General features: G+C 43.2%; 1 protein-coding gene across 12 annotated transcripts in view; it reads right to left on the bottom strand.

Moving 5' to 3' along the window:
- CDH13 (cadherin 13) overlaps positions 1–12450 on the bottom strand; it is a 1167676-nt gene that overhangs the window by 1139901 nt on the left and 15325 nt on the right. Inside the window, exon 1 of one of the 12 annotated variants that reach the window (XM_077984048.1) lies at positions 122–708. Within the exon in view, the coding sequence (XP_077840174.1) occupies positions 122–147 (26 nt within the window). The 5' untranslated portion in view covers positions 148–708. 12 annotated transcript variants of the gene reach the window in all.

Genomic DNA, 12450 nt, shown 5'->3' with positions numbered 1-12450 from the left:
TTCAAACATTCACGCAATGTTATATGCTTGACTCAAAACAACTCAAGGGGAAAGAACCATCTCTTCTGCAAGAGATTTGGGGATGCCCTAAAGCTGATGCTATAAGAGTTGGGAAACTGACCTGGAATAAGAAACCAAGACCACCATGTAAGTGTCAGCCAAACATACTGTCCAGAGGTTTTAGCAGAGACACTTGGACCTGCTGTCTCCCCAGAATCTCTAGGCGACTCTCCGAAGGCAAGAATCGGTCCTTTCTCTATCTCTCAGGACCTCCCCCACTGGCTGGTGCAGTGTAGGCAAGAAATAGATGTTTTTGGAATGACTAATGAAAATTTTTGAGGCTTTATGTCATCAGGGGAATCCTCTCTTAGGCCCAAGAGAGGAATGTCTCTGTCTGAGTGATTCCAACCAGAAGCTGGGCTGGAAGAAACCTGATTTCTCCCTGTCCCTCCCCACAACCCCATACAGTTAATTAGCAAGTCTTATCTGCTGTGCTATATCTCATGATCTCTGTGGTATCTGTCCCCTCCTCTTCTCTCTCAGTGCCTTGAATGTGGTCTTCAGTCTTCTCCGGAACTATTGCAAAAGGCATCTGTCTCCCATCCTGCGCCCCCATGCAGGCACAAGCATGCTGATTGCTGGAAAACCCAGACTTGAGAGCGTCTGTCACTCTGATGCTGAAAAATCCCCCCTAGTTCCTGCGCCTCCAGGGTGAAATCCAAGTTTCTCAACATGACATGTATGACATCATGTTTCTTAACCAATCCACCCCCTCCCCGGCTGCTCCCTCCTACCCTGCAGCCCTGCACCCTGCAGCCCTTTGGCTCCAGCCCCATGAGCAATTCTCAGCTTCCTGCAAGCACGAACTGCCAGCTCCCTCCACTCTACGTCTTTTCTCCTGCTGCTGGGTTTGTGCAGGTACATCCAGTCCCATTTTACTCAGTGCCTAATTTCTGTTGGTCCTTCAGGGCCCAAGTCAAATATCTTCCCCAGAAAGCGTTCCTTGGTCCCCGTCTCTGTTCTCCTCCAAAGTTGGACTGGTCTCTCCTGTATGTTCCCAACACACCCGAGGCTGAGCATACTTTTATTTATTTTTTGTGTAAAATACACGAAGGCACTACAAAAAGGTGCAAAAGTCCAAGTATTCAGCTAATGTTTTCCATAGGATGCCACGTAACTGGCACTAAAATCAAGGAGAAACATTATCAGGTCCTCAGAAACCACCCACCCACCCCCTACCACCAACATGCCTTCTTCACAGACACTTGGAAAAACCGTTCAAAGGTATATTAACAAAATGGGTTTCCAAAGTGGTTGTACTCCCAAGCTCATTCACACTGAATGGACAATGTTTACTGCCTTGTCTATTTACCCTTCTGAATTAGAACATCCTGGGGTCAGGGACTACCTTTTGGCCACCTGTTTACCCCCAACTTCTACACAGTGCCAGCACATGAATGAAGGAATGAATGAATGAATCAATGAGCTAATGAAGGAGTGGGATGAAGAACATACACTGTCAGTTTGAGCAACCGTTTTGATTTTCTTCTGGTCTTTGTTAAATGTGCCTCTCTCATATGAAACCCACAGTTATGGAATGATTCTGGGATTCCCATCAGAACTCACAAAAGACCAGATGTCCACTAGAGATCGTCAGAGGAAAAATAAAAAGGCTTTAAAGGTCATTGGTTTTAAACAGAAAAAAAGAATTCTAGGTAAAGCAGGCCAGTTAAATTGGTTTGACAGCCAACCTCAGCAGCAGCAGCAGCAGCAGCAGCAGCTTCTAGTGTCTTTCTAGATTGGTTCATTTTCCAGGATCTGTGATTTTTAAATGAGGAGAAGGATCAAAGGTCAACCTCACTTCCTGGAGCAGAAGCTTAAGTATGGGCTGTAATCACATCACAGAGCAAACTTCAAACGCTGCTGGTGCAGTGACAGCAACCACCTGTCTATCTTCAAACCAGATGAATGGCTTTTCTGACGTGATGAATCAGGAAAGAAGATGTATAAAGAGCCATCGGTCCTTATTTAACCAAGCTCTTCTCATCTTGTCATGAACAAAAAGCACAAGGCACCATCCTGGCCCAGGTGAGAAACAGAACCTACTGAGAACTGCCAAGGACCTGCTATTTTCCTGTAACCTTTCAGAGCCCAGGGTTTCCACCACGACAGGATAAGATGACAAACCAATAATGATTTTCTGAAGCACAAGAATCTCCAGGGAAATGGAGATCCAACTCTACAATCTGATGTCCTCTTTTCAGAACCTAAATCTTGCCTGGGATGCTAGTGATGTTCACATGTTCCAAGAACTTTGCTTTGATGGCTGTGATAGGCAGAGAAAGGCAGCAACAATAGGTTTGCCTGGCAAGTTGTTTCTTTCAAAATGAGAAGTGAAACTAGTAGGCTTAAAGAAGATGAAAAGCTCCAACTTGTTCTGATTGGATGGAACTGCCTCTTCCTGAATTCTCAGTCATGTCTGATCTTCCCTCCTGCTTTTCCCTGGACTGACCTAGCAGCCTATCCAACTTTTAATGTCAATAGCCCGTCCTAAATCCCAAGGTCCAAGACCATAATCACCCTCTTGTTGTCCCACTGGAAAAGTCACTTGTCATTGTTTCTCCTATTGAAGGCACTGCTGTAAGAAATGCTTATAGCAGGGAAAACCTGGAGGGTAGAATGAGAAGGTACAAGCCCCAGCTATACTTCCTACAACTGCCTGAATGGCTTTGTTCCAATGGCATATCTACCCTCTCTGAGCCTCAATCTCCCCATTGTAAAGTGGAAAAACACCAGCTCCCTAACAGGGTTATTACAAGTGTTGAGACAATGCACAGTAAGTGCTTTTCTAAGGACCTGGCCAGAGGAATTTAAGAAGATATACCACCCATATACTCTCTCAATAAAATCAAAGTAATATGGAGTTAGAAGACCTGGATTCAAATCCAGTTCTGGGTTCAAACCCTAGTTCTGCCAGTTGTTTAACGAAGAAGACAAGTTCCTGAGATTCACTTTTCTTAACTGCACAATGTGTTTCCCAGGCTCCTGATGGTTGGGTGAAGATCAATGAAGAAGGTATATGTGTGTGTGCCCTATAGGCTGTAGACTTCTCAGTTATAAAATGAAGTTAATCATATTCAGAAGCTTGAATTAGACATCACATGTGAAAGTACTTAGCTGGGTGCCTGATATGTAGATAGTCCTCAATAAAAGTTATTTCTTAATTGTTAGAATGTCATTACATTAATAATTACTAGAGCACAAATAGTGATGGTTGTTTATAGTCTCGCCACCCACTAAAATTAGATAAATTTCTATTTCAGGAGGGACAATTTCAAACTGATAGTGTTTCTCTCACGGTTCTCCTGCCAGCAAAGGAAGGAGTCTAAAGAGGGTACCCTTTTCTCCCCCCAAAACCACGTGACAGGTAAAGATCAGCTGCCAGATAAGATTAACACGGAAAGAGAAAACTCATTCTAGCCCAGCAAATTTCAAACCTCAACTTCACGTGTCTCTCCTGTTTATTGTTCTAACTTTTCAACTTAAAATATTTACTGCCCTACCCCACCAGGCTTACAACCAAACTTAGAGAGTACCTCTGCTGCCAGGTTCACCAGATTGATTTTTACACTACGCAAAATCAATCCTGGATGTGCAATTTCTCCAGTGGCTCAGCCTCAGAGAGAATGCTTCTTTGGCAGGTTTCATGATCACCAAGAGCAGGAGGGAGCAGGTTGAGCACAGATGCAGTTTTCTGGAAACCAAGGTTAGAGAGGTAGGGGGATGTGGGAGGAGAGCCAACCAAAGAAAGGTATTAGTTGAACCTCCTCATCCCAACAGTGGAACATTTTGGGGTCCAGCAAATCCTGAGCCCAAATAGAATAGCACAGGGGTTGCACTCAGAAAGTCTAAGTGGTTGGGTTAATAAGGCTTTCAGGATTTCTCATGCCAAGTCTGTGGTGTGCAGGCTTCTCCAAGCATCAATTATATGAGCATAAAACTCTCTGGAATAGAGAAAGGGCACTGAGTTCACCGAGCTTGCTGGGATCTGATGGATCTCATCTGCCTCCTCCAGGTCCTCCAAGTCCTCACTACCTTGCTCCTCAGCCACTCTCCAGTGCTTCCTAAACTCCTTCTAACTTTGCTTAATTGAACAGCCTCTGTTTATTAACTCTTTTGTCAAAAAGTAGAAAAAAAAATGCAACCTCACGTACCTCATTTATTACAATTGCTGAAGGTTAGTTTCCACTAACAAAGCCATGCATCCTATTTTACACAAAATTTATTTCTCCCTGAAAGATAGGAGAGCTAACTACTTGCTGGGGGAGCAATGCTGAGGCTCCGAGTGTACTTTCTCAGGGAACATTCTTTAAGTGACTAAGCCTCAGTTTCTTAACCTATAGCTTTGGGCTGTTGCCCAGGAAATGGTCTTTGTTGTGATGACCAAGGCAACAGGATCCCTACACAGTTTCAACTTACAGCACACCAGGCACTGTCTTAAGCATGTTACATGCTTCAATTACTCCTCTCAAGAACCCCAGGAGATAGGGCTTATTACTATTTTCCCATTCAACAGATGAGGGGTCAGAAACAAAGAGAGTTATGGAGTTTGCTCAAGGTTACAGGGCAGCAGAGTTGAGACTCAAACCCAGGCAGTCTGGTGTCCTTCTTCTTAGCCAATAATTTCTTTCCTTGCCCTTCTTCCATGTCTTCTTACCCTCCTCTCCCCTCCCCATCCCTTTTCTCTCTTACATCCCCGCTCCTTCCTATTGTTGGATCTCTTCCTTAGGTTCACATCTGGTTTTAAGCTCATATATGGCATGCTCTGACCAGCAATTTCATAGGTTCCCCAACATGTCCTAGCCCCTCAGTTCCCTACACTGCTTAAGCCCACTTCCCATTATTTAACTGGAAAGACCTTCTCAAAGAGGACCAGTGACTGGTCCTTCTTCTTGTTTAATTTAGTGCTTTCTCTGTTCCCTTCCTTCTTCACTGCCTAAGACTATCTGTCACCTTCTTCTTGAAATGCCCTATTTTCTACTGTAACATTACAATTCAGCAGATTTCTTCCCCCTCATGTAGTTATCAATGTATCCATCCATCATCCATCCATCCACCCACCCATCATCCATCCTTCTATCTAGCCAGTTCATTTAACAATAATCTGAGTTCAGACCCTCTGTGACCTTGGACAAGTGGCTTTATTTCCCTATTCTTCTATTATTTCATTTGTACAGTAGGAATATTAAAAGCATAGCATATAGGATTGCTGTTAGGTTTAAACAAGCAACAGATGTAAAGAAACCCAGCGCGTGCTCGCTCGCTCTCTATTTATATTAGTTCCATTGCTTATTTTCTTCCATTCAATACGCTTTAAAATGTTGGAATCATTTCTGGTGTTTTTCTCTTTCTTCCCCATCATCTCATTCATGATCAGGCCTCTAAAAGTGGCTCTTTCTTTTCCATACTCCCAATGACTCATACGAGCTTTCAGGCTGGACTTCTTGCCTTGGGTTTTTCCTGATTCCATCCATCTTCCACACTGCTCCCCAGATTAATGTTTCTGAAATACCATTTTCCATTATGTTATTCCCTTCTTTAAAACCTTCACTGGGTCTCCACCACCTATTTTTTAGAAGTTTTTTCTTCTTGCACTTTTTCAAGTTTCTTGTATTTTTCATTATAAATGTAATGCAAGTATATCAATGGAGCTGCGTAAACCAGAGGGAAAAAACAACTCTGAATCCCACGGCATGAACAAAATTGCAGTTAGGATTTTGATAAATTCCTTTCAGATTGCACCCCTCTTTTTCTATATTTAGAGGCTTGTTTTGCTTTGTAGGAATCCTTCTGTACACACAATCTCCTGTTTAGTATTCATTTCTCATTCATATGATTTTTCCATGCCATTATCATCTTTATAACCATCCTCTTTAATGGTTATGTAATATTCTATTGAGCTGCCTAACCAGTTTTCATTTTCTGGAAATCTAGCCTATTTGCAGAGCATTTAGGAGAGTCAGGCGTGTGGCAACTACTTCGTAAGTGTTGGCTATTATTACTATTTCACATACAAGGCATAAAACATATACAGTATGCATATATCATTTAATAAATGCATTTGTGTACATCTTTTCCTGTATTTACCTCTGTTTAACTTCTCAGACGTATATTACTGCCCCAAAGTGCATGACTATTTCTATGCCTTTGGATACCGTATCAGTCCATTTTCATACTGCTATGAAGAAATACCCAAGACTGGGTAACTTATAAAGAAAAAGGTTTAATGGACTCAACAGTTCCACTCGGCTGAGGAGACCTCACAATCACAGTGGAAAGTGAAGGAGGAACAAAGGCATGTCTTACATGGCAGCAGGCAAGAGAGTATGCAGGGGAACTACCCGTTATGAAACCATCAGATCTTGTGAGACTTACTCTCACGAGAATGGCACAGGGAAAACCCACCCCCAAGATTCAGTTATCTCCCACAGGGTCTTTTCCATGACACATGGGGACTACGGGAGCTATAATTCAAGATGAGATTTGGGCAGGGACAAAGACAAACCGCATCAGATACTAACCACAGTAGACACTGACAGCTCACCACCCAACCCCAAGATCCTGTCTCTTCTGGCTTTTCCATCACAGGGCTGGCTCAACTTCCAACTGCAAATACCTACACCTCTTTACTGACTACTTTCTCTGAGGCTGGAGTAGTCCAGTAGTCTCAAAATCAATGCCAGCTAGGGCAGCTTTGAATCAATGCCCACCAGATTTGTGGCATAAAGTCTGGAGCTCCCATGACCCTCAGGTGGGATGGCTCAGAAGCAGATATTCCACACTGACTCCCAAAGGTTCCCAGGGGACTTAAGCTCCAGACACCCACAGCAGTACCTGGCTGAGTAACAGACCCTTCGTGTGTTTCCCTTTCCTTCCTTGCCTCACTTTACCACTCCTCTACACTTCCCCTTGGACCAGCTCCCAAGTGAATTTGTTGCCCTCAAATCCTCCTCACAGAACCTGCTTTTGAGGAAACTCAAACTGAGACTGTGACACTGACAGCCAAGTTGCTCACAACCATGATCTGTTAAGTCTTGTCTGTTCATTTCCTTGTCTACATAAACACATCCAACGTCTATCTTCTGAGGCCATATTCTTTGCTGGATCAAGTGTTTACAAGGTTCTCTGGAATCCCCATTCCAGTCATATCAGCTAGGTTTCATTGCCTACATTTCATAGATCTGGTAACTGAGGCACGGGGGTTAAGCAGCTTGCCCATGGCCACACAGCCCTACAGTGACAGAGCTGGGCTTCAAACTGTAACCTTCCCTGGAGACCTGGGCTCTTGACTGTCATGGTGTACTGCAAGGCACTGCCCCACAGCAATAGTAAAATCCTTTGGCTAAAATAATACTGATGCTATTAATAACTGTCATCGTTGTAGCTCTGATTCAATTTCACATTGCCTTCACATTCATAGTCACCCATAAACAGCCTCCTCCTTACCCCCTGAACGTGCTTTGAGTATTTCTGCTTCAGATCTGGACTCATGCTTCCCTTGAGCTTAGACCATCATCCTTCCTGTCTCTGGCTTAATTGTAATCCTCCCTTTATCATCTTGATCATTGCTTTCTCCTTCCTTTGCCCATGCCTGCTACTGGCATACCTAACTCTTTCTCTGACTCAGTTTTCTCATCTGTAGATGGAGATGATGATAAGATGCACCTCACAGAGTTGAATGAAAGCATCTATCACAATCCATACTGCATGGAAGACAGGTAAGAAATGGCTTCTATCCATATTACAACCTTGGCCTCCTGTGACCTCTCCTCCCATCACTTCCCATTTCTTTGCCCCACTTTTCACAGACCATGCAGCACCAGTAAATTAAAAGTCATGTACTTAGGCCGGGCACGGTGGCTCATGCCTGTAATCCTAGCACTTTGGGAGGTTGAGATGAGCAGATCACTTGAGGTCAGGAGTTCAAAATCAGCCTGGCCAACATGGTCAAACCCCATCTCTACTAAAAATCAAAAAAAATAGCGGGGTGTGGTGGCGGGCGCCTGTAATCCTGGCTTCTTGGGAGGCTGAGGCACGAGAATTGCTTGAACTCTGCAGGTGGAGGTTGCAGTGAGCCAAGATCATGCCACCACTGCACTCCAGCCTGGGTGAAAGAGCGAGACTCTGTCTAAAAATATATATATAATATATATATAAAAATATATTTTTATAATATATAATAAATTTTAAAAATATATATGTTTTTAAATATATATATTTAAAAAATTTTTTTATATATATATATAAATGTGCTTAAAGCACCAGAAAAATTATTCAAAGCTTGCAAACAAGGCCCAAATAGTTGGTGGCACTTCCTTTGGTTATCAGTCAGATACCACCTGAAGTTGTCTAGGAGTGTTCATCTTAGTTCATCTCATTGTTTGCTCTTGAAGATCCCAGACAACGTGAAGTCACCGCTTAAATGGTCAACTTTTGTCCAGTTGAGATGCAAATACTTTTTGTCTAGTAGAACAGAAACATTAACCAGTTTTTATCTAACTCAGCAATCTCATCTTCACACTTCTTTGCTAAATTCCTCACGAATACCTTAGCTTCTTAAACGCCCTTTGAAATAATCATGGCATCTTACTGAGTTCTTCATAAATTAATGAGTTAAAGTGTATATTTACCCAAGAGTCTTGGTTTCACCTTTTGAAAAATTATGCATGAATACTGGCTTGCTGTATCTTTTCACAGACCCAGCTTCAGATTCTAGCCTCCTAGTAATAACGCATAAGGTAAGGATAAAAATCCCTGTGTGTGCTGGGTGAGTATGCAGCCACGCATTTGGATCAGGGTTTTTCACCTCAGCACTACTGTATTTGGGTCAGGATAACTTTTTGTGGTGGGAGCTGCACTGTTCATTGTAGGATGTTGAACAGCATCTCTGAGCTCTGCCCACTAGATGCCCACTCCCCTCCCCAGGTTGTGACAAACAAGCATGTCTGTAGATATTGCAAACTGTCCCCTGAGGGTTACAAACCCCCTTGCCCCAACAGTTGACAGCCAACAGTTTAGACTACACTTTATAAACAAGCAACATGGACAGATGTCAGAAGGATCAGCAAATATTCATAGTGACACTCAAAGAATTATTCTGGATGGAGTTGAAAACCCAATGGAATGTGCAAATACAGATTTCTGAGCCTGCCCCCAGAGATGCTCATTCTGTAGGTTCAGAGGGCAGGATTTGCAGTCCTAACAGGCTCCCAGTTGGTCCTGGAGCTGGGTGAAGGGTCCCATTGAAGCCCGTACTCCGAGATCTGGCATCCCAGCACCTTGTTTTCGGAAGTGTGTCCTGTGAATTAGTGCCCGAGACCCACTATGTACAAGAGTTTCCTTATCCTCAGGGGTTTGGGAAGAGCCCTCTGAAACTGAAACACACACTGCAATCTCAGAGACTTTCATTTGGGAAAAAACAAAACTCACTTCTCTCAGTTACTCCAGAGTTTTCCAAAATATTAGTTTATACAACTAATTTTTTGATTCAACTAATTTGTTTTCCCCAGAACCCATATTAACCTCCTATGGAACCAGTATCTCTTCAGGACACATTTTGCAAAATGCTGTGCTGAAAAACTGACCAGGGAGGACTGAATCAGACACTCTCGTGGCTTTGCGTTGATCTCCTGTTGCTACCTGGGAAGGCTTTAAGAATCAGAGGGAGCCCAGCAGACTTCTGTCACCCGGGAGCTGGCTACCTGGGAGCCCAGGTCTCAGCCAGAGCCAGTTCAAGTACTGACTTCTGCCCCAGCCCAAAGCTTGGTTGCTTCTACAGACTGGAGACCTATGAAGACACATACAGCCCCTCAGCTTTGCCTCCATAAAGCATCCCCTTCCAGCACCACAAACCAGTTCTCTGGGGACCAGGTCTAGGCTGCTTTCCTTGGTTCACTGTGCACGGCTAATGGCTTTGTCACTCAGCGTTTTAAACATGACAAAGGATAGAAATCATCAACCCATAAGTGAGGGCAGAGAGTACATTCCATGGTTAGGGGACCTGAGAATCAAAGGAACTCCATAGGGGGGTGATGGAGGGCACTGAGGGAGACACAGAAGGCAGGGGTGGGAGCAGTTCAGGGGGCCTTGATTTGCAGAGTGATGAGCACTGGATGTAAGAAGTGAGAGCTCCTTTCCCAGCCTTAGACCTTAGATTGACTTCTCATTACTAGGCTATTGAATTCTTCAGCCGCACCAGCCAAGGGATGCCAAACATTCATGTTAATTTGGGTAAATCCTAAATCCTTCCAGCAATCTGCTATCAACTTGAGTACAATGACAATTAGCATATCAATTAGATTTCTCTCCTCTCTCTCTCTCTGCCCCCACCCCACCTCCATGCCACTCCCATCCTAAACCACTTACTACTTTTAAAAGTCAGCCAAGCCTGTAATGTCAGCTACTCCTGGAGGATCACTTGAAGCCAGGAGTTCAAGACCAGCATGGGCAACATAGCAAGACCCTGTCTTTAAAAAAAAATTTGTTTTTTTAATTAACTGGGCCTGGTGGTCCATGCCTGTAGTCCCACTTAGCTATTTTGAGAACTGAGGCAAGGGTGTTGACTGAACTCAGGTGGTTGAGGCTGCAGTTAGCTATGGTTGCACCACTATACTCCAGCCTGGGCAAGAGAGAAAGACACTGTCTCCAAAGAAAAGTCAATAACACTAACACATCTCCTTTTCTTCAGTCTCTGAGAGCTTTGCAGCCAGAACTCTACACCAGGGTGGGTTACTATGGGAATAATAACCAGTGAGACAAAAGATGGTTCTTAATTCACTTTACAAATCAGCAGAACAAAAGGGAAGAACCATTGCTTTATTTCCAATAGGCCAAGGTGACCTCCAACTCCAAATAACACAGGTTGCTTTTAATGAATGAAACACATGTAGGAACCAGTATAGCCAGAAAGAATTAGACTCAGACATCCTGGGTCTTAATCCTGGCACTACCACTTGCCAGTCCCAAGTTTCTCAACATCTTTCTGCCTCCGCTTTCTGATCTCAGTAGGCTGGACAATGGGGATCTTTTGAGGAGTCGCTGTGTTAATATAAGTAAAGCAAGTAGAATGTCACCAGCAGCAGGTGGTGAACAACTGTAAGACAGGTTGTGTGTGCTCATGAACAAACAGGAGCCCTGAGGATGACCTGCCCAAGGTTTGCTTGTTTTTCTGTTCAATACCAGTTTTACTGAGACATATTTAGCATACTATAAAGCTCACCCGGTTAAGATATATGATTCCCTGGTTTTAGGTATATTTACAGAGAGTTACGTAATCACCAACACTATCTAGCTCTAGAGCATGTTCATCTTCCCCAAAGCAATTCTATACCCATTAGTGGTGACTCCCCATTTCCTCCTGCCCCAGCCCTAGACAGCTTCTAATCTGCTTTGTGTCTCTATGGATTTGAGTTTTCTGGACAGTTTGTTCCATTTCATGGAATCATACAACATGTGGCCTTGTGTGTCTGGAACTGTCTTGAGTTTGAATCTCAGCCCTAGAGTCCTAAAGCTTTATTAGGTTCTTTCACTAAGTTGTCCTGAAGTTTCCCCATCTATGAAGTGGGATTAAAACTATAGTAGATATCCTACAGAGTCATTATGAGGATTAAACGTGCTGATTTATACATCTAAAGTACTCACACCAGGCCTGGTTCAAAATCAGCGCCACACTGATACCAGCTACTATTACTGCCACTGCTACTATTATTATTCCTCAGTTCCCCCGTCCCAAAGCATCTGACTGGTAGTGGGAATCCACAGATAAATGGAACAAACAGAGAGAAGAGGTCTTGCCTTACTTAATGCACAGTCTGATGGAGACCGTACGATTAGGAATCTGTCTTAAATGAATACAGTGAAGTCTCATCATATGCACATTTAACTAATGGAAAGCCAGCTCTTCTACCAAAAAGAGAGAGAAAAAGAACAATGTAAATACTGCAATTAAATGCTATAAAATTATATCTTGCATATATTCTTTATTATGCTATGTACATTACTGCATGCATTATACATTGTTCCCTACTGATTACAATATGGGGATGCATACACTAAACCATGCCCACTGCACACTTTAATGGGTAACTTAAAAGATTTCAAGGTTAATGACAACTGTGTTTGCCTTAAACCCTGACCTTATAGTCTAACCTCTGAGTTAAATGCAACTCTATTGTGTGTCAACAACAATAGCAATTCAGAATGTTTCCAGACGAATTAAATCAGCCAACAAGCTGTCCACTGAGTTAGGTGTTAGGCTGCAATGGGTCCCGACTCATCAACACCCATTTGCCAAGCACCATTTTTTTTTTTTTTTTTTGCCCTCCATGAGCTGTTAGCTTCATTTCAAAAATAAACCACATAGGGGTGTCATAAGGAGTTGGTGAATGGAAG

The sequence above is a fragment of the Macaca mulatta genome, chromosome 20 (assembly GCF_049350105.2).
Source record: "Macaca mulatta isolate MMU2019108-1 chromosome 20, T2T-MMU8v2.0, whole genome shotgun sequence".
NCBI lineage: Eukaryota > Metazoa > Chordata > Mammalia > Primates > Cercopithecidae > Macaca > Macaca mulatta.
This window is presented reverse-complemented; position numbering and strand designations above follow the sequence as displayed.